Raw genomic sequence first — 24,048 nt, 5'->3', positions numbered from 1 at the left:
CTGACCATGGGCTCCTTGGGGGCATTTGAGCCCAGTCCCCTTCAGTCTAGTAGCTCTTCGGCCAGACTGAACAAAGTCCCTTTGTCTTTATCTGTGGTCTTTTGCTCCGCATCACCTTGCTTCTCCTTTAGTTGGGGATACTTAACTTTCCAATGTTCTATTTCTTTATAGTAGGCACATTGGTTATGCTGCAGACATGAGCGATTGGACTGGGCATTCCTCCCAGAACCCCCCTTTCCCTGCCCTTTGCAGGGATCCCTCTAATTGCTGCAGCCAGAAAATCAGCATTCTGCCTGGCCTGGTGTTCACCTTCCTTATGGCTTTCTCGGTGGCTTGTTGCATCTCTATTTACAAATACTCTATTAGCTATCTCCAGTAACTGCGAGGTATTCATCCCTGCAAAACCAGCCTGTTTTTGCAATTTCCTCTGGATATCTTCTGCGCTTTGACTAACTAAGGCCATGTTAATCATACGCTGATTTTCAGGACTATCTGGATCGAAAGGAGTGTACATACGATAGGCCTCACACAGTCTTTCATAGAATTGGGCTGGGCTTTCCTCCTTTCCTTGGATAACTTCAGAAACTTTATTTACACTTGTGGCCTTTTGAGCCCCTTTTTTCACCCCTTCAATTAATGCCTTCTGGTATCATCTTAACCTCTCCATATTGGGTCCTTCATTCACATCCCATTGAGGGTCTGCTCCTGGCAGCTGAATTCTTATGTATTCCTGGGGATTTTGGTATTTGGCTGGGATGTGCTCCTCTAGCCATTTAGTTGCCGCCTGGAGCACCCTTCGCCTTTCATCTGTGTTAAAGAGGTACGTAAGTAACTGGTGGCAATCAGCCCAAGTAGGACTATGAGTCTGTATAATAGTTTGGAGCAAGTCAATTAGAGCTTGAGGCTTTTCAGTGTAAGATGGGGTATTATTTTTTCAATTGAGGAGGTCAGCAGAGGTGAAAGGGTGATATATGAAGGCATGCCTTTCCACCATGTGTCCATCCTCATCTACCCTAGTATGTCACTGCACTCTCAGGGGCATTTGGATTCCAGTCTTGGGCTGTAAATGGGCTGCCAAGGGAGGAGTTTCTCCTGCAGGTTCGCTTCCTTCCTTTCTACTCTGGGTGGTCTCGGGGCTGTGGGCTCAGAAGTAGGGGGCCTCTCCACTTGGTAAGGAGCGGCACTGTTGGTGCCATCTCCTGCCATGAGTCTTTGGGCTCCGGGTCAGACAGAACTTTAAGGGCTGGCTTCCCTTGGCAGGTAGAGTGAGAACCTTCCTTAACTAACTGTCCCTTTGCTACTAGTACTGCTACTGCCTGTCCCCTTAACCACTGTGGGGGATCTAAAACTAGCTGTAACCAGAAATCTATATATGGGAACTGATCTGGGTGTCCTGGCTTGCCAGTTACTTTGTGCCGTACCTTTGAAACAAGAGACCTGTCCAGGCTTCCTTCAGATGGCCAACCTACCTCTAATTCTGGCCAATCTATTTCACACAAAGTTCTCAGTTTTCCTGGAGTCATAGTGACTCCATAGTCTCCTTTGAATCCTTTCTTGAAATGCTTTAACATAGTTCCCAATGGGGTGGGCTTACTTTGTGCCTGGCCCATGTTTTCTCGAGACAAAATATCATGCTCACACCACACACTCACCACAAAACAGAGAATGGGTAAAGAGGGCACACACACACCTTTGTCATTTATATCAAACCAAAATCAGAGTACCAAGAAATTCAAGCCAAGTCAAAACCAAAGTATCAAGCAATTCAAGTCAAGTCAAAACCAGAACAAAAGTACTGATACAGGCGTGCTGTGGGTGATCAGGCCATGCTTCCACTCAAATGGAGTGGGCAAGTTTCAAAGATTAGTCTTACCAAGTTTCAGATGTCTGGACTCCAAGTGCCAGTTCCTTCCTGGTGTTCAGCCACTGCGTTGATCCTCCCCGGGGGCCTGCCATGCACTGCTCTGGTGAGGCGTTCCACTGGGGCAGTTGCCTACCTGGGAGCACTCTTTGGATTGCGTCACTCAGGCGGGCCGGAGTTCCCTGCAGGGATGCTCCACAGGGCAGGCTTAAGCTGCCTAAGGGGCTGCCTTGGCCATCCATCAGTCACCTCGATTCCCTGTCAGGGAACCAAGAAATGTAGCAGGACAAGCTGTGGACAAAACCCCATAGACACTGAGATAGTGAAGGAAGTAGCTTTTAATCAGCTGGAAGCATTGGCGGACTAGCATCTTAAAATCCGAGCTTGTTGCGTGCACAATGTCTGTCCCTTTTAAGGGCTCACAACACTAAAGATTTTACATGAAAGGGCCGTGATTGATTGAGCAATCTAGGGAGTATGTGACAAGGGTTGCGTGCACCGGTAATCAGAGTGAAACAGAACAGAACGAGAAGTTTCACAATGTCGTTCCATACAATGTCTGGAATCTATGGATAACATTGATTGCTAGGTCATGGGTTGAATATTAACTATCAGGCTAACGTCAGGCAGGCCCAGACCTGGTTTTGGGTCTGGTGCCTGGTGCCAGGTTGCCTGCCTTTGGTTTCACTTCCTTGTTTCTTCTTAAAGCAGGTACTGAATATAAAATAATATAGAACAATATGGGGGGGGTCTCTTTCTCTCTTCTGTCACTTCTACTTGAGGTTGCCCTTTCCTGACCCCTCTCTTCCGTCACATGGAGTTCTTAGTCCACTTCTGTCATCCCATCCAGCGGCTATGCCTTGTCTTCTGTCTGCAGCTCCCAGCACAGTGCCTCGTACACAGTAAGTGCTCATTAAATATTCAGTGAATGAAGTAACTCTGACTCTTGAGTTGACCTGGCACAGTCCCAGATACTGGCATCTGACGACAGGAGAGGACTAATTAGAATCCTTGAATTTCATAAGGAAAATATAAAATAATGTAAGAGTTTATCTTTGTGTCTTAGGGGCAAGGAAGAACTTCTTAAATAAAACTTGAGAAAGTATACAATATGAGGCAAAAATGAGTGAAACTGATTTTCATTCAGTGAAGGACACCATAGCCACAGTTAATTAATCAACAGGTGACTGATGAGAGAAGGTGTTTAAAGTGTCTAAAATTGAAAGAGGAGTCACATCTACAACATACCAGCAACCAGTACAAATCAAAAAGAGAAAAAGGCAGCAATCTTGTTGAAAAATGGTCAGAGCATCTAAGCAGACAGTGAACAGAAAGGAAACCCCAAAGGCTAACACTTTATATAAAGAGTTCCTCCAACTCATCTCTGGAGAGATGCAAATTAAAACGAGAGAGACTGCACTTTACCTATTAGACTGCAAACTCTAGAAAGCTGGGTTCAGCCAGGTGTCTGAGGGGATGTGGGACAGAGAATCTGTAGCTCTGCTGGGGGAATGTAACCACTTTGAAGGACAGTCAAGGAGGGCAGTCAGTCCAATTAAAAAAGAAACAAAAAACCCATGGCCCTACCGTTCCACTCCTAGGTATAAATCCCAAAGAAATTGGCATACCAATCCCTAAGGTGACATGCATTAGGGTTTTGTGACATTATTTGAGGTTACATGGTCAAGTCTGTGTTTCTCACTGGTAGCGTGGATAGACAAAGTATATAGTGGCCGCTCCCATGGAGCCCTGGAGCTACACTCCTGAGGGCAAAAGGTAAGAAAGAATGGGATACAAGTTAGGTAAATTTAAAATCTATGCATACATACAGAATACACATTTTGTAAGAACACAAGGAACAGAAAGATACACATGAAACATAAACCAGTAATTGCCAAGAATGGAGCAAAAGGGCTAATGGGATAAAAGGAAATGAATGAAGGAATAAATGATCAATTATAAATGTAGGAGAGGGCCTTGCTCAGATCAATGATGATATCTCAAACTACAAGCAACCGGTCACCTACAACTTTTAAAAACTTAAGTTCTGACCTAGAGCTGGCATTACTGCATTCCTTTATACATATTCTGTCTTCAGTTTGATTAAAATAATCCATATTCAGGTGAGCAATTGATGCCTTGCTCAATAGGCTACCATGCCCAGAAGCCATTGCGTTTTCAGAGTCAACACAAAATGAATGGCAACTGGTAGAGGCCAGCTCCTGTCTGCCTTGCTTTTTGTTGTATCTCCAGCTCCTACCACAGTGCCTGGCAAATGGTAGATGCTTAGTAAGTATTTTTAGGAATGAGTAATGATGGATCTTCCTGGAAGATATTTTGGGGAACCTTTCTGATGCACATCCACACTCACTCTTGGGTGCATGCTCCCCCAGAGCTGGGCTAGGCTGGTCATGGACCCTTGAGGCCTAGGTGTTGGAGAAGCACCCAAGGAGTAGAGGACACTGGACCAGAAGAAGGAGGGAGGCTGAAAACAAGGATCCCAAAAGGGTGTGTGGAAGGTCACCAAACATTCGAGCCAGAAATTGCTCCTGCATTCTTTTGTTTGAGAACCAAGGATGCCGGAGGACACACAAGTTTGGTGAGAGGAGGGGGAACCTGGGGCTGGGGGCGGCTACCTCGGGTAGGCTCTGTGGCCCCAGTGTGCTTCATGTGCGGGGCCAGATGTAGTGCTGGTGGGCTGGCTGAGTTAGGGGGCTAGTGGAGTGGGGTGATTCTGGCCTGACCCAGGGAAGGTCCCAGCACACTGCAGGCTGCCCCCACTTCTTCCCAACCCCTCCCTTACTGCTTGAGCTATTCAGAGTGGCTGCCCGGCTTATGCCTATGACAAGTCAGCAGAAAAGGGCCTTCTCATTCCCTTCTCCTCTCTGGATTTCACCCTGACCCAGATGGCTGCTGGCTGGAGTTGAGGACGGCTGTGCTGTCAGCTGAAGCAAGTCAGCTGGGGCTAGGTCTGCCTGGTATCCTGCTCACTTGGCTTTAGTCCTAGAATTGCACAGCTCTGGGGTGTCTTTGTTTCCTGTTAACTAGACGGGGACCAGGGAAGCTATGTCAGAACCTGCTGTGTCTGCAGATTCTGGCACACCAATGGCAAATAAGCCAATGTGTCCTGTGTTTCCCAATCTGTACTCATCATTCAGGTCTAGGGACTCTTCCAGGGGCAGCCGATGCCTTCCTCCTCAGCTCACCTGCTGGTCTCCAGCTTCTGTCCCGGCAACCCCGAGCTCAGGTTTCCACCTGTAACAGGATGGAACATGCTGGCTTTATCACCCACCTGAGTCCTCAGAGGGGCTGTGCCATGGCTCTTACCTACACCCTCTACCCCAGCTGTCCCCTGCAGTGACTGGATTCTCCTGATTCAGAGGGTGTGTTGCTAATGATCATGCTCAAGGCCAGAAAGGGGAAGAGAGCCCTGAGACTAGAGTGTGGGGCCTGAACATCTGCATGGTAATAATTATGGAAATAAAAGTGATAATATTAATGTTTTAACTTTACATGCTGAGCATTGTGCCCACTGCTTCTTGTACATTATTTCCTTTAATCCTCAAAGTATCAATATGAAGTAGGAACCACCACTGTCTCTTCTTTGTACTTGAGGACACCGGGGCTTGGAGGGGTTAAACACTTTGCCCATCGTCACACAAACAAATGAGGTAGAATTTGGATTTGAACTGACTCTCTTGGTATGCGTAACAACAATGACACTGTTGTGCCTTTTACACAATGGCATTCCCCCCCACTGCCCCACCCCAGCATCCAACAGCCTTTATTTCTGTCTATCCTGGTGCTGTAGTCTGTATCACCCCATTTTGAACTGATAGCAGCCAGTTGAGGTAGAGATTATTCTCATCTTATGGATACGGAAGCCATGGCCTGGAGGAGTGAAGTGACAAGCTCCAGGTCACAGAGCTGGGTACTGGCAGGGTCAGGATGCAAGTGAGACCTCCTTCAGATCAGGACTCTTCACTCTAAAGGAGGCAGCACCTGTTAAGGAGAGAGAGGTGTGGAGTCAGGGGCAGTCCATTTTTGTGATGGTGTGAGGAAGGGATGTAGCTATGCAAGGACTTAGAAGATGGTGGCACAGGAAGATCTGGACACTCGGGGCTGCTGCCCAGGCATGGAGGGCATGGTGGCAGAAGGGCTGGGTCTCATTTTCCTGACCAGTGGGTTTCCTCCTACAGAGTAAGGGGCTCTTTATCCTTAAGGCTCAGCTTTGGAATTGGCCCAACCCCATCCTTTTGTGGAGCCTGTTATGGGTAGCCCACAGCACAGACAGTCCCCACTCATGATGAGGGTGGACACTGCTCTTGAGACAATGATAAGCTACCTTGTGCAGGCTCTGAGGGTGAGAGTGCCAGGACAGGTCCCCTTCTTCTCTGGTCCTGAGGCTCCTCATCCTTAAGTGGAGGAGGCTGGGTCACACACTTTTCCGTACTTATTGTAAGGCAGCTTCCTTCCTAAGATGAGTGTGTGCCAAGATGCTGGATGCCATGACGCATGATGATTTCTCACACATGAAAAGGACCCATTGGTCATCACTCTGCCATCTTCCAACCAAGCCCTACTGGCCAGGGCCCAGCACACTGCCTAGAGCCTGTGACAGTCCCTAGTATTGGGGGCTTGTGGTGGTTAACATTGTGTGTCAATATGACTTGGCTATGATGTCTATATATGTGGCCAAACATTATTCTGGATGTTTCTGTGAGGGTGTTTTTGGATGAGATTAATATTTAAATTGGTAAAGCAGATTGCCCTCCCTAACGTAGGTGGGCCTCATCCAATCAGCTGAAGGTCCAGATAAAATGAAAGACTGACTTCGTCCGAGCAAGAAGGAATTCTGTCAGCAGACGGCCTTTGGACTTGAACCGCAGCACTGGCTCCTTCCTAGGTCTCCAGTCTGCTGGCTGACTCTGCAGAATTGGGACTTCTCAGCCTCCATCATTGCATAAGCCAATTCCTTAAAACAGATCTTTTTCTGTACATATATCTACATACATCTTGTTGATTCTGTCTCTCTAGGGAACCCTGACCAATTCAGTGGTGAAATGGGGTAGAGTTAGGGCAAGCCTCTGACCCTCTCCAACCAGAGCCTCTGTGCTGGTTGGAAGTTTAACTTCCTCTCAGACTCTTGGTCATATGGGGATAAGCAGACCATTCATTTGATTGGGAGCCCTTAAAAGGCAGGACTCTAGTGCTAAACCTGCTGTGTCCTGCCCTGCATGGCACCCCATGTGAATGGAAGCATTAGTAAAGGTTCCTCACTCCCCCTTACAGAAGAGGGTGAGACTGCATGGCCCAATGGAGGAAGCACACGGAAGAGAAACGGGGAAGGTGAGGACTGGCCCCAGCTCTGCCCTCTTTAACCAGGTAGCCCTGGACATTCCTAACGACCTGTCATTCTTCTTGATTCTTCATTCGCAAAGTGGATGTCATATCATTTGGGATATTATATACAAGAACATAAAATCAAGCAAAACATGTGAAAACACTTTGGAAAGCTTCAACTACCCCATGACATCTGGCATTGCACTTTTTAGAAAAGGGAGTGGGCAGTGGGTTGAGAGACCCTGAATCTTTTTCTAGACCACTTGGTGATGGGAGCTGAGCAAGGACTTGAACAGGTGGGTGGTACCCATGTAGAGTCCCCAAGAGGCCTTTGAGTTTGGAGCCAGTGCTGCTTGCTTCTTGGGGGCTCAGAGATGACTAAGCAAACACTTGCCTGTAGCAGTTTAGAATCAGTGCACAGAGAGACTTTAGGACTCAAGGCTGTACTAGTTTCAGGCATAAAACTAGGACTAGATATAAGATGTATGTTGTAACCAATAAAATCACTCTCATCTCTCATTTTTTTCCTCTCCAATGGAGCTCTTTGTGCTTTAACAGGACCCTTAGAAAGGGCCCCTAAAACTTGGGCTGTGGTTTGAAGACATTGTTCTTTTGGGGACAAGATAGAGGAAGTAAAAAGCAGAATTCACTCTAAATTAGAATTGTATTCTGAACGTGGGTTTGGGGGACTTACAGGAAGGTTTGGGGTGAGTATAAAAGCCTGCTTCCCTGGGGAGGTGTATATTTTGGGTCAGAAATGCTCCTGTTTGCATCTTTCATGCTGACATTCTCAGGTAGCACCAAAAGCCATTCCTTCCAGATCTTTTTTTTTTTTTTTAATTATACTTTAAGTTCTAGGGTACATGTGCACAACGTGCAGGTTTGTTACATATGTATACATATGTGCCATGTTGGTGTGCTGCACCCATCAACTCGTCAGCACCCATCAACTCGTCATTTACATCAGTTATAACTCCCAATGCCATCCCTCTCCCCTCCTCCCTCCCCATAATAGGCCCTGGTGTGTGATGTTCCCCTTCCCATGTCCAAGTGACCTCATTGTTCAATTCCCACCTATGAGTGAGAGCATGCGGTGTTTGGTTTTCTGTTCTTGTGAAAGTTTGCTGAGAATGATGGTTTCCAAGGAGGAGCTGGTACCATTCCTTCCTTCCAGATCTTAGATGACAGCAGAAATAGTTTCAGGTATTTTGCAAATGGAGTGTATTTGTTTCCTAGGGCAGCCTTAACAAATTACCACCCAGGGGGTGGCTTAAAACAATAGGAATTTATTCTCTCAAAGTTCTGAAGGCTAGAAGTCGGAAGACAGATGGGCCACGTTCCCTCCAAAGGCTCTAAGGAAGAATCCTTACTCACCTCTTCCCAGCTAATGGTGGCTCCTGACAGCCCTTGATGTTCCTCGGCTGATAGCTGTGTCCCTCCAATTGCAGCCTCTGTTTTCACATGGCCTTCACTGTGTGACTTTTTTTTTTAACTCATAAAGATGACGTCATATTTTCTAATTACACCTGCAAAGACCCTATTTCTAAATAAGGTCACCTTCTGAGGTTTCAGGTGCATGTGAATTTTGGGGGTCACTATTCAACACACAACATGGAGAAATCAAGAGAGAAAGGTCTGTTCAAAGTGTCCCTAATGCAAATAGGAGTATGAGCACAGAACTGGGTGAGGGAGCTGTCCCTATTCACAGTTGGGCCTGTAGTCAGAGTTTCTGGAAGTTTTGGGGCATGTGCCCATTCATTAGAAAACTGTGCAGCTTTTCCCAGTGCCCAGATGCTCTCTGAGATGGGTTAACCCAAATCTGTCCTCCGAGTCCCTGGGTATGACTTGCTAGGATTCATGATCTCTTTAAATATCGCCCCTGAACATTGAGTTTTCATTTGGGTGAATTTGCTACTGCTCAGAACGGACTTGAAAACTGCCAGGCCAATACCTGTTCCTCAGTCTGCCCAACTGACACTGGTTTCACACTGATCAACCTGTATCAGCAGTGGCCTCCTCGGTTACGTCCATGCAACTCCTTTTGTTAGAGTGAGAGACCACAAGCAGCAAACACAGTCATGCAAGTCACATAAGGGCCACATCACCAATAGAGTAGATGGGCTAAATGGCTTCATGCCACACCATGTGTTTTGGGGAGTTGCAGTTGGATGAATCCCACACAGGTGGGATCCTGACCAGCCCTGAGCCTCGACCTCCCCTCCCCCTGCTGTCTGTCTGACTTTCTGGCTTCCCCTGTGCAGGCCTTTCCATGCCTCACACCTGCCAAGCTTATTTCCTGCTTCTGGCATCTGCAGCATAATTTCTGTCTCTAGAAATTTCTTCCCAGACCTTTCCATATTTGGCTCCTGGTCATTCAGTCCTCTCAGCTTAAAAGATACCTCGTCAGAGAGCCTTCCTTGATCACTTCCCTCTCTACTGGCAATTCTGTTTCTTCCCATCAGCTGTTTTATTTTCTTCACACAGTCTGTCATTTTCTGATGCTTTTCTTACCTATTTGTTAATTATCTCTTCTGCCCTTACCCTTGATTTTAACTTCTGTGATGACAGGGACCTTCTTTTCTTTCTCAGTCCTGTACTAGGGAGGCAGAGATGGTGCCAGGTACATCGTGGGTATCTAGTCAATATTTTTTGGGCCTCTTCAGTAACCCAACACTTTGTTTTTACCCGTTCAAGTCACAGAGGGGCAGCACAGTGTGCTGGATGGAACACTAACCAGTCAAAGACTCGGAGACCTGGGTCCAATGTGGGTTGTCCCTCACTCATCACGCAAGGTAAAGTACATCTTTCAAACACTGTGACTGGGTCTCAGTCTCCTGAACTGTATGCTAGGGGGAGATTCCTATCCAGTTCACAGAGTTCTTATGCAGATCAAGTTATGTCAATAAGATAGTGCAGTACACATGCAAGGTAGTGAGGTCTCAACCATTTAAGAGCTTTCAGAAATAAGACGAGCAAATGCAGGGAAGAGAAAGTCCCAGAGAAAACCAGCCTCTCCTAATGCTAAGCTCTGATGGGGCAGTCCTGGGGACTCATTAGCTAATACATGTTGACATTTCAATCGTTTCTTCATCTTCCAGGAAGGTTTTTTTTTTTCAGGCCATAGTACAGCATGGTTATTTTTAGCAAAATAATGATTTCAGACAAGTGAGATAACTTTTAATCTCCTGATTATAAATTCTGTGGACCCAAAGAAGGAAGCATGAGATGCTTTATGGAGTGTTTCTATAGTTTCCCATCTCTTGAGGTGGGTCCACCCTGCTTTCCTGCTGGTGTTCAGGCTGCATGGAATCCCGGTGGTCTAGACTTAGGGCAGGCCCAAGCAGGACTGACCTTGCTGTGGTTCTTGGTGAGGCTCTGCACAGTGAGATTCCATGGATCATTGCTTCATGGTCCTGTGGTTGGGGGAACAGGGAGAGGCAATAGGGTGGAAGGTTGGGGCAGCGCCTTTTGGGCTGAACTTGCCTATGCCTAGTGGTGGTAGGGATAGGGTTCAGTGTTCATAGGAACAGCTTCACTTCTAGCGTGTTCTCTGTTTGTAGCTGCCCTCCTTTCTGGTCTTCTTGGTGGTTTCCTCTGGCTCTGCCTCTCCTGAAGCCTCCGTCCAAGCTAGTACTTCACTAAGTTCTGATGTCTGCCCATGTATATTGCATTATCTTACTGATATAACTAGATCCTTCTCTTTCCCTCTGGTGCTGCATCTCCTGCAAGACCTCCAATTTTCTACCCCAGAGCCTCACCCTTGCCCCACTTTTTCAGGCAGGGCCTGGCCCCAGGCAGCGTAGAGGCAATCTGGCTTTCAAGGACCTCAGTTATACGGTTTGGGGAAGAATGATAGCTCTTGCTTTGTTTCCACTGCTTTGCTGCCAACTTTTCTTACATTTTCTGTGATCACTTAAACCTCCATCTCAAAAGACTGATGAGAAAAAAAGCAGGGGAGATGCCTGATGAGGGAGGGTGAAATACAAAAATAGGGGTGGCTCTGAATATAAATCTGCAGATTTGACAACTTTGATGAAATGGGCCAATTCCTTGAAATCACAAACTGTCAAAGCTCATGTCATAGGAAATAGATAACTGGAATAGTCCTAAATCTATTAAATAAATTGAATTTGTAGTTTAAGCCTTCCTACAGAGAAAACTCAAGTTTTAGAAAAAAATTTAAGTGAAAACCTCTGTGATCTTAGAAGTTCTTAGATCCAAAGAGTTCATAGGTTGAATACCAAAATATGATCCATAAAAGAAAAACTGATAAATGGGATAAACTGTGTTAAAATAAAAAACTTTTGCTCTGAGAAGCATACTGTCAAAAATGAAATGACAAGTCACAGCATAGAAGACAATATTTGCAAATTACATATTTGACAAGGGACTCCTATCCAAAATATATAAAGAATGCTCAAAGATCATCAATAACAAAACAACCAGCTATTTTTGTTTTAAAAGAGAAAATGATTTGGACACACATTTCATCAAAAAAGATGTACAGATGACAGCTAAGCCCATGAAAAATGCTCAGCATCATTAGTCACTGGAGGAATGCAAATTACAGCTGCAGCGATGCCTCGACACACCTACTCAAATGACTCAAAACCAAAACCGGGCCAAAAGAAACCTAAAAACTAAACTGACAGTACTGAGTTCTGGCTAGGGTGTGGAGTAATTGGAACACTCATGTTGCAACTCATGTTGCAACTCATGTGGGAATGCAAACTTGTGCAGCCACTTTGGAAAACAGTTTTGTCAGTTTCTTAGAAATTAAATTGACACTTACCACATGGACCAGCAATGCCCTTATTTGTCCAAGGAAATCGAAGGCTTATGTTTAGATAAAAGCCCTTGTGTAGATGTTTATAGAAGCTTTATTCATAATTGTCAAAATCTGGAAACAACCCTAAGGTCCTTTAACAGGTAGATAAATAAACCGTAGTTGATTTATACAATGAAATACTACTCGGCAGTAAAAAGGAATAAACCATTGATATAGGCAACATGTGGCTTAAACTGTTAAAACGTATGTAAACATATGTATTTACATATGCTTACAAAAGAAAGCAGACTCAGAAGCCTACATACTGCATGATTCCATTTTTGTGACTTTCTGGAGAAGGCAAAACTAGAGGGATGGAGAACAGATTAGTGGTTGCTGGGCGGGGGGACAGGGGTGAGACGTGGCGGGGGGGTGTTGCAGGAGGGAATTTTGGGAGTGATAGAACTGTTCTGTGTCTTTATTTTGGAGGTGATCGCATAACTGCATTTGTCGAAATTCACAGAACTTTTCACCAAAAAGAGTGAATTTTACTGCATTAAATGTAAAACTGATTTCTAAAACAAGGGTGAGATATGAAATGATCTTATCGTTGGGTTAGCAGTTAAAGTTCACCTACAGTTCAGCAGTTAAACCTGTACTGTCAGTTGCTGGGCTGAAGGGTGCAATGGAGCCTTGTAGGACACACGCAGAGGCTGGTCTGTGCATTCAGCTGAATTAAACTGTGCCGACCATTCATCTGCCCATCCTTACATCATTGTGCTTATCATACTTGCAGTCCATTGCTGATGCTAAGGCTTAGCTCTAGACAGAAGTCTGCCACATGCAAAGGATGATACTACACTGTAGGGCCCGTAACTTCTATCCTCAGACAAGTCAGGAGGCTGAGACTGGGAATCTGTTTATGAATTAGTACTAAGTGGGGGGTAGCCTAAACCCTGCTTCCTCAGGGAAGCTTTGCTTTGGTTCCATGGGGACAGCTGTTCATTCTTCTGTCTGTCTGCTGACTCCTTGTTTACTTTTCTCGGTATTTGGAGACAGAATAATGTAATGGTAACCCTCAGGTTTTAGTGTTAGGCCTTGGTTTGGATCCTGGCACCAAAGAGTGATGTTGGGCAAGTAACTTAACTACTTTGGGCCTCAGTTTCTTCTTCTCTGAAATGGGACCAGTAATAGTGAGGTATGTACTATTATTGGTCCCATTTAATCCTTTGGGTGGTCAAAGGATTAAATGATAAAAGGCATGTGCAGCATATAGCCCAGCAGCTGACATGGTGAGCAGACTATACATGAGAGCAGTTATTACAATCATCTTGATAGCCCTCATCACACTGTAGCACAGTGGCATGTCTACATGGGGGTCTCCTCCTCCAGACTAGGAGCTTGGTGAAGACAGGCACTGATCTTGTTGATTTTTGTGTCTCCACTGGTTAGCCCATTGCCTGTACATAAAGGATGCTGGCTGAATGTTAAGTGAATGGATAGATACGTTGGCAAGTAGCTATTGGGGGCAGGGAGTCTGAAAGCCTTTGTCCTCATGGGTGCATTGTCATCACATCATCAGAAAGCTCCCGTGAAGGACCTCTGATCTCATGGAGCTCAAAGGCATAAGCCACACTTCAGGCCTCCTTCCTCTGCACCATCCTGCAGGTGAGGCGCTGAGCTGGGCTGAGGTAGGGGTCGCCGGCTCTCAGCCTGGCTGAACAGCCCCAGATCGCCATTGGCTCCTCTCTCCTGCTTCAAGCTCCAGCTACCTTTGCTCTATTCAGTCTAGACCCACCTCCCTGCACTCAGACAGGGACATGGGCCCTAGAGCAAGACTGGGGATGAGGATTGTTCACAATGTGGGGGCTTGGCTCCCTTTCCTCCATGGGTGCCCATTCTCCTTGTGGGGCCCTATATGTGGAGCCCTAACAGTTGTGGAGTTCTGCAGCTATCCAGATACTTGCTTTCAGTGACTGGATCAAAATACAGTGAACCGTCTTTATAACTGGATAGATAATAGGCGTCAGGAAAACCGATGTCAGCCTCACAGGAGCTAGGAATGGTGCGCTCAGAGCTCTGGCCTTGGTCCTGCTCGGTTTACATTTATATCAGGGTGAATGTGGATGTGGGTATTGACGATACTGTGTTTATTAGGATTTATATAATAGTTGGGAGATAGGTCATGTCTCAAAAGATCAGACCAGCAGACCAGATTGAATAGGGAGGAATTAATCAGGATAAAGATTAGTTCCTGCTCTTAGGCCTCCAAATCCAACAATGCTTGTGCAGAATGAGGTGGACTGAGTTTAACTGAAGCACATGAAAAAGACCTAGGGCTTTTAGGTAATGCAAATTCAGTATAAAGCCAGGAAAGTGATATGGCCACAAAAAAACTAATGACATCAGGCTGCATTAAAAGAAGCATAGACTATAGAACAGAGAAGGTGAGTGACATCTCTACTGTCCGTGCCTGCCACCCTCACCTTGAATCTAGTGTTTAGTACTGACTGTCACACTTTAGAATGGACATTTACAACCTGAAACATCCGTGGTGGACAATCAGGATGATGAGGCAGCTTAGTGGTAGTTTGTGTAAACAATGGTTGGAGAGATTTAGCTTGAAGAAGAAAGATTTGCTGGGGTCCCTGTAGCTGACAGTACTTAAAGGGGTTCTTTGTGGAGGAGCTATTTGACCATCCTATGTGCCTCTAAAGCAGTGCTGTCTGATAGCACTTTCTGTGGTGATGGGGATGTTTTATATCTGTGCCGTGTAATAGCTACTAGATAGACAGGGTTGTTGAACAACTAAAATGTATCTATGAACTGAATTTTTAATTTAATTTTCATTAATTAAAAGTTTAAGCTTTAATAAGCTACTTTAATAATCCAGCAACATGTGGCTAGAGGCTACCGTATTGGAGAGGATAGCTCTAGAGGGCAAATGAAAGAATAGGCTGGGGTCAGCAGATCTTTTCTATAAAAGGCAAAAGAGTAAATATTTTGGGTTTTGTGAGCCTTACAGCCTGTAACTACTACTCAATCCTCCTGTTGCGCAAAAGCAGTATAGATAAAAGGATAAATGCTACTATATTCCAGTAAACCTTTATGGATACTGAAATTTGAATTTTAATATAAGCTTCACATGCCACAAAATATTCTCCTTTTGGTTTCTTTCAATTATTTTTAAAAAGTGTTAAAAATGTGAAACCCCATCTCCACTAAAAATACAAAAATTAGCCAGGCATAGTGGCACACGCCTGTACCCAGCTACTCAGGAGGCTGAGGCAGGAGAATTGCTTGAGCCCGGGAGATGAAGGTTGCAGTGAGCCGAGATTGCACCACTGCATTCCAGCCTGGCCGACAGAGTGAGATTCTGTCTCAAACAAAAACAAAAATGCAAACTAAAAAACAAAAAAAATAAAACATTCTTAGCTGACAGGTTGAACAAAAATGGGTAGCAGGCTGGAATTTGGCCTTCAGGCTGTAGTTTGCTGACCCTGGCTTAGGCTATGGGTGGAGGCTTCAGGGAGTCATATATTAGTTTAATAAGGAAAGCAATGATTAATTAGAGGTAGCCAGAAATGGAATGAGCATCCTCAGTAAGTGGTGAGTTTCTTGTTCCTGAAGCGTTTAAGTACAGGCTGGATAATTATCTGGCAAGGGATGATATAGAAATGTGTTGGTTTAATACAAGTTATACTGGAATTTTCTTCAAATTCTGTAGGAGGATTGAAATCAGGATGACATATGACTGCTTTAAAATTCTACTTGCTTTGTAGAGGGAAGTTATTTTCTCTTTCTTAGTGCTTACTCCCAGCCCCATGTTGCTGGATTGGGGACATATGGGGGTGGGAAGCTGGTTTCCTTGCTTCAGCAATTCTGCCAAGTGTTCAGGGACCCCTGGTATGTGCCTTCCTGGGGAGTTGGTTATGTCTGTTTATTTTATTTTTTTCCTCCTGCCTCAGCTTCCCAAGTAGCTGAGATTACAGGTGTATGCCACTACACCCAGTTAATTTTTGTATTTTTAGTAGAGACAGGGTTTCACCATGTTGACCAGGTTGGTCTAAAATTCCTGACTTCAGGTGATCTGCCTGCCTCGGCCTCTGAAAGTGCTGGGATTACAGGTGACCATGTCTGTTTATTTTCAAAAGGAGAGATTTTATTGGGAGCACCCAAGTCTTCCACACCCTAAGAAAGGACACTCCCCTGGCCAGATCCCACCGTGTTCTATTATTTATTCCTTCTGTAGCAGACAAGGGAGCTGTGGTGAGGATGTGGGCTTGCAAACCTTCACCTGTCAGTTAGGTACTTCCGTGGGGGGCCATGCCTCATTCTGTGACTGGAGAAGGTCCTCTCCAGCATTCTTTCCTCCAGGCATATCGGGAAACTGTTGTTCTCTGGGGAGTTCTGAGTCTTCGTCCAAAATGAACTGTAGGACCGGAGTCCAAAGGACTGTACTTTGAAATGCTGACTGCCCAGGAGCCAACCATCCAGGCTTGTGGACTTCTAGAGATTTGGTTATTTCTATTACTGTCAACTCTACTGCCTTGTTTTTCTCTTTTGCCTGTCACCTGACTTCTGTCTGTTTCACTTCCAATCACCTTTTCTGCCCAAATACACACAAATAAAAAATAAATAGCCCCTTCCTGGAAGGAAGGGAGCTAAAAGTAGTGGTTTGAAGTTTTAAATTTTTTGTGCCTTTTTCTAAATCCCAACCTGCCGTCAGCACAGTAGACTTTCTCTGCATCTTTATAAAGCACAGAATACTTAAAAAAAACTTACTGGGGAAAATTTTAAGCATGCACAGTAGACAGAAGAACGTAAGCAACCCCATGTGCTTATTGCCAGCTTCAACACTGGCCAGGTGCTGGCCAATCTCATGCCATCTACAGCCTCTTCCTTTATCTTGTATTATTTGGATGCAAATCCACAGAAGCTTTGGACATGGTGTGTTGACTCAGGTGTGCACTAACACCTCAAATCTCTGTATTCTGTTTCAGATAATTGCCTTTGATGAGTTAAGGACGGATTTTAAGAGCCCCATAGACCAGTGCAACCCTGTTCATGCGGTAAGTAGCGGGTGCTGGTGAGAGGAAGGTGCTGTCACCCCAGGCTACCCAGGGCCTAGGAAGGAGGGTGAGAATGTGAATGATTTGTGTAAACAACATGCTCGCCCTCACTGTGCCTCTCTACCTGGCTCAAGGTTGTGGAGGAGCCTTCTCATTCTTGAAGTGTGCTGAGGTCTTGAGATATGTTGCAAATCAGGTGTGACTGTCCCCGTAACCCAGGGGAATAGTCTACTGTGCTGTGGCCCTTGAGTCCTCAAAGCCTGGTGCTCATGTGTTTTGGTTACTCATCCTTAAACAAGGACAGAGGCTCCATGTTGGCCAACATGCTTGCAGGCACGTGAGCACCATGAGTGGATGTCCGTGCTGCACTCTCTACTTGGGCACCAGGTTTCTCAGGTGGAGATGTGGAGGGTGGGTTAATGCACAAAGTCCCTAGCACCATATCCATCACCCAGAAAACATTCATCTCAGGTGGTTCTGTGGGTCTGAGGTCAGCTCACCTCTGCCTGGAGAATTTGGTGCAATCTGAGTGTCCTGGTCTGGGTTCGAGATGTGAAAGGCCACCTGCCCCAGCATGCGTGGCTCCTGGCGTCTTCCTGCTTGTCTGGCTTGGCAGGCCCTACATGCTGCCCTTCCCCTGTGCCCTGGCTGTGCCTCCGACTGGGAGCTTCTGCATGGATGCTGGGTGGCAATGGGTGTTTTGGCTGTTTGTTTCCCTGGTCAGTGCAGTCCATGTCCCAGAGCCAGGGACCAACCCTGTATGTGGACAGAGCCTTTTCCAAACTTACTCCAGACCTGCTCTTCTGAGTTCAAAGGGTGGTGCACACACAGTTCATTCGAGTGTGTTTCTCAATCCAAATTCACTGGTCCTCTGTTTAGTTGAAGTTCCTTCCAGGCCATGGTTTCCAGCACTAAGGCAACTTTTTGCCTCTTGGAGTAGCTTTGTTGACCTTTTCAGCCAGAAGTTGTAGAGAGAACAACAGGCTTTGCTAGCATGATACCATCTTAGCCTGGAATGTTTATGGCGTCATTCAGCAGGGACAAAGAGGTCTCTTATCCTTAGCTGCAGGCCCCATGAAGAAGGATATGCTTTTAGGGAGGTACCACAATACCATATGGAAGAACCAGGATTCCGTGTCCCCTTCTATAAAGTAGAGAGTTATTACTGGATTTGTTGTTGTATTTTGAGTTTTTACTTTGTGCTAGGAACTTTATATACATAATCTGTAATCCTCACAATAATGCTGCGAGACAAACATCATTAACCCAATTTATAAACCACTAAATGGACTCTTTTGTACAGGGATTTATAGGTCATGAGTGCTGGAGCTAGGACTTGAACCCAGGCTTACCTGTCTCCAAAGTCTGCCATCCTACCATCTACCCTGTGTTGCCTCTTTTAAGAGACCTGATATTATAATATCTGAGGCCCGCTTTGGCGTCAAATTTTTTGATTCCATGAAATAGAGCCGAACTCTTTCAAAGCAAATTTTGATGCAAGTTTAAAGAACCTGCAAGATCCACTTTAAAACTTACTGTATTTCATTAACTTACAACTATTAAAATCCATTTTGTTTCCATCTGCCAGCCTCACCATGCATCTGGGATAATTCGGATCTGCCAGGCCTGAAAGGTTTCACTCTGGGTCTCATGTCTTTCTGGATGTTTTTGTGTTTGGCACCGACATTACATGCCTGGTCTGTCAGTATCTACCAGGTGCAGTGAGCGACTCTAGTCTGAGAGACCTTCATTTAGGAATGCCAGGGAAGACAAGAGCCTACTTTCCTTCCTTCTAATTGTTTGGGCTCAAATTAATAGGCAGCTCACTTAGAACACCCAAAGTTTTCTTGTCTGATTCCAGGGCAAATGCTAGGGAAGGAATTTGTCCTACCGCTCAGTTCCATCATGCAGATTCCATGCTGGGTTGCAGGTGATTGGTTAAACCACAAAATATTTTTGTGGAACCCTTTCCATCTCACCATGGCAAAGAATAAGGAAATTTAGACAGAATAAAGAAAATCAGGACTAGTATATGCTCTCCAGGGAGCTTCTGTGAAAGGCCAGTGCAGGAATATAGTTTGCACATAGTAGGTGCTCCATAGCTATTTGTCGATTAAACAGTGGATGAATATTGAAGTGGTGGCATAGAAGTTAAATCTCAATTCACTTTTTTTACTCCTATTATTAAAGGCACACTTCTAATTAGTTAACTGATTAATTAAGGAGCCTGGGCCCTATGAAGTTCATGAACAGAATAAGACTCTAGATGCCCCATGAGGAAAACTCTTGTCTCGGATTGAAAACAAAAACAAAAACAAATAAAAACCCTAAATGGAAGACTGCTAGACACATTTTCCCAGTTCTTATGTTGTTACTCCCTGGCAGGAAGTTAAATGCTTCAGATGCCTCTTTTAATTCTTCTGTGAGCTCTTAGACCTCTATAGAGCCCCCAGAGCAGCATTTCAGACTCAGGTGGCTTAAAAAAGCTACTTCACTGATTGGTGACTCCAGCCCTGGAAGGACTTGTGTGTCACAAATAATTGCTGATCCGTATGATGCGTCTCTCAATGAGGGCATGAGGCCCATTTGGATTTAAGATGCCCTGAAGCTCCCAATATTGTTGGGCCCTATGGGATGGAAAGGAGGAGGAATGCTCTGTTTTACTCCTCGTTTCTCATGTTTTCCCTTCCTTTTACCAGCCGGGCATTCATTACTTTAAAGTAATGGTAGATGTTGTCCTTCAGTGGCTCTGGCTTGCTGGAAAAGGCGCTAGTGTGTGTCTTGTAGCATTACATTTCATGCGTATTTGCACATAAGTGTGTGTGCTTGCATGTGCACATGTGTGAGGAGGATGCAGTGTGTCTTTCCAGCCATGTGGACACTAATTTGTCCAGATGTGGGCTCCTTCCTCTGGGCTTAAAGGATGCACAGGAATCACTATATTTACTATATTTATGATTTAATTAGGGAAATGAAGTGTCCCAGCCACCTGTCCTTTCCAGATCCACGAGAAATCTCATTACCATTCCATCTATGGCAACCAAATTGCCTCAGTAATGAAGCACCGGGAGACGCCACAGCTGTGTTCAGTGTGGCTTTGGAAATCGTTAAAGTCATTGAAGGGAAAGGGAGGCAATAGCATTTAGTGCATGAAGTGGGCATCATCACCTGCCCAGCCACAGGCCATCATCTCATCTTCCCTTGGCAGTGAGCCAGGCCTTGATAGACTCGAACTTCTTAAAAAGCCTTAGCCTGGGGGCATCACTGGTGTCTAATTTAGTAGGGAGATTGCTTCCGCCAAGTAGACTCACTTTAGAAAAATGAAATCAGCAGGCAGAGAACTTGTCTACCTTAGATACTAATGAGGGCACATACGCTCTTCGAGACCCAAGTGGGAAGGCCTCCTGGGAGGGCCGGCTGCAGGCTTTAGGATGTTCCGTTAGCACGAGGTACCATTCGGCAGTTTGACCACCTTATGTGTACATGGAGGCTGAGAGAGACTTTGTAGATAGAAGAACAGAAATCCATGCTGGACTGAGAGGGAAGGTGAGCCCATGCTGTTTGCTGGGAGAGTTCTGTTAAGAGCAAATGACCATGACAAGGTACAGGGAAGAAAGTCAGAAACTCTTAGAAAAAGCCATTGGGTGGGAGAATGCTGGCCATGTGCCCATGAGGGCTCTCTGAAGGGTTCTGCCTCCGCTTTTGGGGCTGATTGTAGGGCCTTCTCATGCTGTTTTAGCAGAACCCCTAACCTCCCCTTTCGTTTCTTTCTTGTGCATCCTGATAGAGGGAACGGCTGAGGAACATCGAGCGCATCTGCTTCCTTCTGCGAAAGGTCAGTGTGGCAGCTTCATGCTGGAGGATGGAGGATCACATGGTGGTGGGTAGGCACACAGTGAAAGAGGCCGGTGAGGCTGAGTGCCTGCTCCAGTCCCGTCCACCAGGAAGGCAAATGGTGGCAGGGAAAGGGGGAGGTGGGAGCAAGTGATCAGTTCTTTGGAAACCTCCAGAGACAAGAGGAGCTAATTAAAGGAGGTGGCCATCAATCAAAGTGTCAGGACAGCACTGGATATTTGCGAGTGCCCTCTGATTGGAGTTGGAAGCTCTTTATCTTTGCATGATGATGGATGGCATTTCCAGCTGCTATTACCACAGAGCCTTTGTTCCTGTCTGGGGCTGGTCTCAGGAACACTCCCTGCCAACCTTGGGAAGTTTTTAACTAGATGCTGGGTTTCCTTTGAGGTTGTAGCCTGTCACTCAGCTTTGCAATTTGATTGTCAGCATCACTGGGAATGCTGAATGGGTGGGATGAGGGGGTGTTATTAAAGGCAGAGTCACGTCGTTCAGAGAGTTGCTCTGAATGGATGGGTAGCACATTACAGCTTCCCCAGACTCATTCAGGAAGCGCATGTGGGCACACACAGTTAAAGCTTGGTATTTAGCATAGCTGTGTGCCATAGCTGGGGGCCCCTGTGTCTCTTTCCCAGGCAAGTGTGTGCTTTTTGCAGCAAAATGTGGAGAACGGCAACTTGCCGGTAAAATAACCAAAGGACGTCCCTAACCTCTCTGTACAGAGTGGATGAACTACAGGCCATAAGAAAGCCACCTGTCAGCCCAAAAGGAGTTTTTGAGCCTTATATGAATAGGACAGAAATAAAATGTTATGCCAACGTTGATAGAAGGGGAAAATACTTTGCAAGGTTTTAAAGGTTTTTTTCTGTATTTTAGTAATGATACCTTTCATTGAGAGAGAGCTTAAAGAAGCAGCCAATTATTTTTCTAGCTAATTACTTGTCCTTTAGTATCTTCTAAGAGAGTCAGTGCATTAGAATCCCATATCTTGTATGATACAGCAGGGAAATGTGCTTGGATAAAACCTATATATGAAAATATTTGTGATCCAAGGAATAAAGAATGATTAGGAAAATAGCAATATGAATTCATAAATTTATAAATTATTTTTCCAGATAATATCTTGGATACCCATAACCTGCTCCAGCCGGTGCTTCTATAGTCTCTGGTTTGTTCTTTAAGACTTGACAGCTAAGTGACATAGAATGGATCAAGACAAAATCAAAGTTTTGCCTTTCAGACTCCAAGTTGCCACTTTCTCTCCCATCCTCAATATATTGTCCTGTATTCTCTGACAGAACAATGTTCCATATCCATCACCTTTTAGCCTTGCTTATTCTTTTATACTGCTTGACCCACTGACTCTGGCCAGGTAGCAGGCAATGGCCAAGGTCCTGTGGCCCACAGACTTACAGCCCTGGACGTTTTAAAGGTCAGAGCCAAGGGTATGAAAGTAAGCACACTATGCAAGAATTAGTGTTACTTTTTGCAAATTTGCATATTGTTTGCATAAGTGTCTTTAAACAATAAACTGAGGCATTTTACTCCAAGAAACTCTGTACTCTACCTTTTCCTGCCTTTTGCCCCTTTCATTTGTACATGCTCCTTTCTTCCATGCCTCTGCCTCTGCTGCAGCTTCTGGGAGGTCAAGTGCAGTTGTTGTTCATGGTCATGGAAAATACTAGGGAGAAAAGGTAGACATCAGAGGACATGAGCCAGTGACTTCAAGACTTTAGGTGTTGTGACTGCGTGATCACACCTTCTGCAGCCTGACAGTTTTCTTGCTCCCACGGGGAGTGGCACTGGAGTGGCCAGCACCTCTGCACTAACTCAACGCAGAAATAAGCCATGTACCTACAACTTTATTTATTTATTTGAGACAGGGTCTTGCTCTGCCACCCAGGCTGGAGTGCAGGGGTGCAATCATAACTCACTGCAGCCTTGAATTCCTGGGCTCAAGTGACTTTCCCACCTCGGCCTCCTGAGTAGCTGGAACTGCAGGCATGCACCACCATACCTGGCCGACTTTTTTATTTTTTGTAGAGATTGGTTCTTCCTTTGTTGTCCAGGCTGGTCTCAAACTCCTGGCTTCAAGTGATCCTCCCATCTTGGCCTCTCGAAATGACGGAATTACAGGGATGAGCCACCATGCCCAGCCCAGCTTGCTTGCTTTCTTTGTGGAATCTCCCTCCTCCTCCAGTCCTCTTGCCCTAAGCACATCTACTTTTAACAACTGGTTGTTAGTTCTTCTGTGTGCCCTGGATACCTGAGGTTGTTTTCAGTGATGTCGTCATTGTTACAGGACCACCAGCTTCATACCAGGACCACCAGCTTTGCACCCTTGCACAGTAACAGACCAATACACTGAGACGATGGGAGTTGCAGCAGAGAAAGAGCTTAATAATTGTATGGCAGCCAAATGAGGCATGAGGGAGTCTCAAATCCCCCTCCTCCAGAAGTTTTGGGCTGGAATTTTAGAGGGAATTTTGGTGGGTAGTGGGCTGAAGAACAGGGGGTTGCTGATTGATTAGGGCATGGGAGATGAAATCATAAGGAAGTAGAAACTTCATTCTTGTCCTAAGTCAGTTCTTTGGAGGGAGTCCACAGATGGCTGGTGTCAGTAGGCCTGATGGAATCAGGATCTAGAAAATATCTCAAATGGGAAACTTGAGGTTTTTGAGGTTTTTAATGTTAAAGATGTTATGTATAGATGTTAGGACCTCGTGACAGAGGCGATGGGACTTTCAAGCAGTACGCGGCTATAAGGAGGTGGGCTGCAGGGCAAGCTGGTTAATGCTTAGTTATGCTTCTGTTTAAAGCTTATGCTTTTGTTAAAAGTCGAGCAATTTTGTTTTATTAATTTAATGAGAATCATTTCAACATAATTTCTTTCTGAATGTAATTTCAAATTATAGGTACTTCTGTCTGTCTGGCCCTTGAGGCCTGGCTGTAGCTCATGTGTTATTCAGCTTAAATTGGTAACACTATTCTCCCAAAGGCATTTAGGTCCTGGGCATGCAGGTCTGTCTTCTCTCACTGCAACGCCAGTTCTGGGTGGTCAGCAATTTTGTTTCATTCACCATCATAGGTTGTGACATAGAATGTAGAGCAATGCACAGCCCATTGAAGGTGCTTAGCGAGTATTGACTAAG

The 24,048-nt window shown here is 45.3% G+C and overlaps 1 protein-coding gene across 8 annotated transcripts in view; it reads left to right on the top strand.

Annotated features, from left to right (window-relative positions):
- Positions 1–24,048, top strand: part of CNIH3 (cornichon family AMPA receptor auxiliary protein 3) — a 337,129-nt gene that overhangs the window by 254,877 nt on the left and 58,204 nt on the right. For 6 of the 8 annotated variants that reach the window (XR_003118971.1, XM_025381696.1, XM_025381676.1 and 3 more), the window contains 2 exons: positions 16,976–17,044; positions 20,832–20,879. Coding sequence is in view for 7 of the 8 variants with exons in the window: in XM_025381696.1 (XP_025237481.1) it covers positions 16,976–17,044; positions 20,832–20,879 (117 nt within the window). In the remaining variant the exon portion in view is untranslated. Of the gene's footprint in view, positions 1–16,635; positions 17,045–20,831; positions 20,880–24,048 lie in introns of those variants that run through there. The other 2 variants (XM_025381667.1, XM_025381728.1) reach the window with 2 other exon arrangements.

This window comes from Theropithecus gelada, chromosome 1, assembly GCF_003255815.1.
Source record: "Theropithecus gelada isolate Dixy chromosome 1, Tgel_1.0, whole genome shotgun sequence".
In the NCBI taxonomy this organism is placed as follows: Eukaryota; Metazoa; Chordata; class Mammalia; order Primates; family Cercopithecidae; genus Theropithecus; species Theropithecus gelada.
This window is presented reverse-complemented; position numbering and strand designations above follow the sequence as displayed.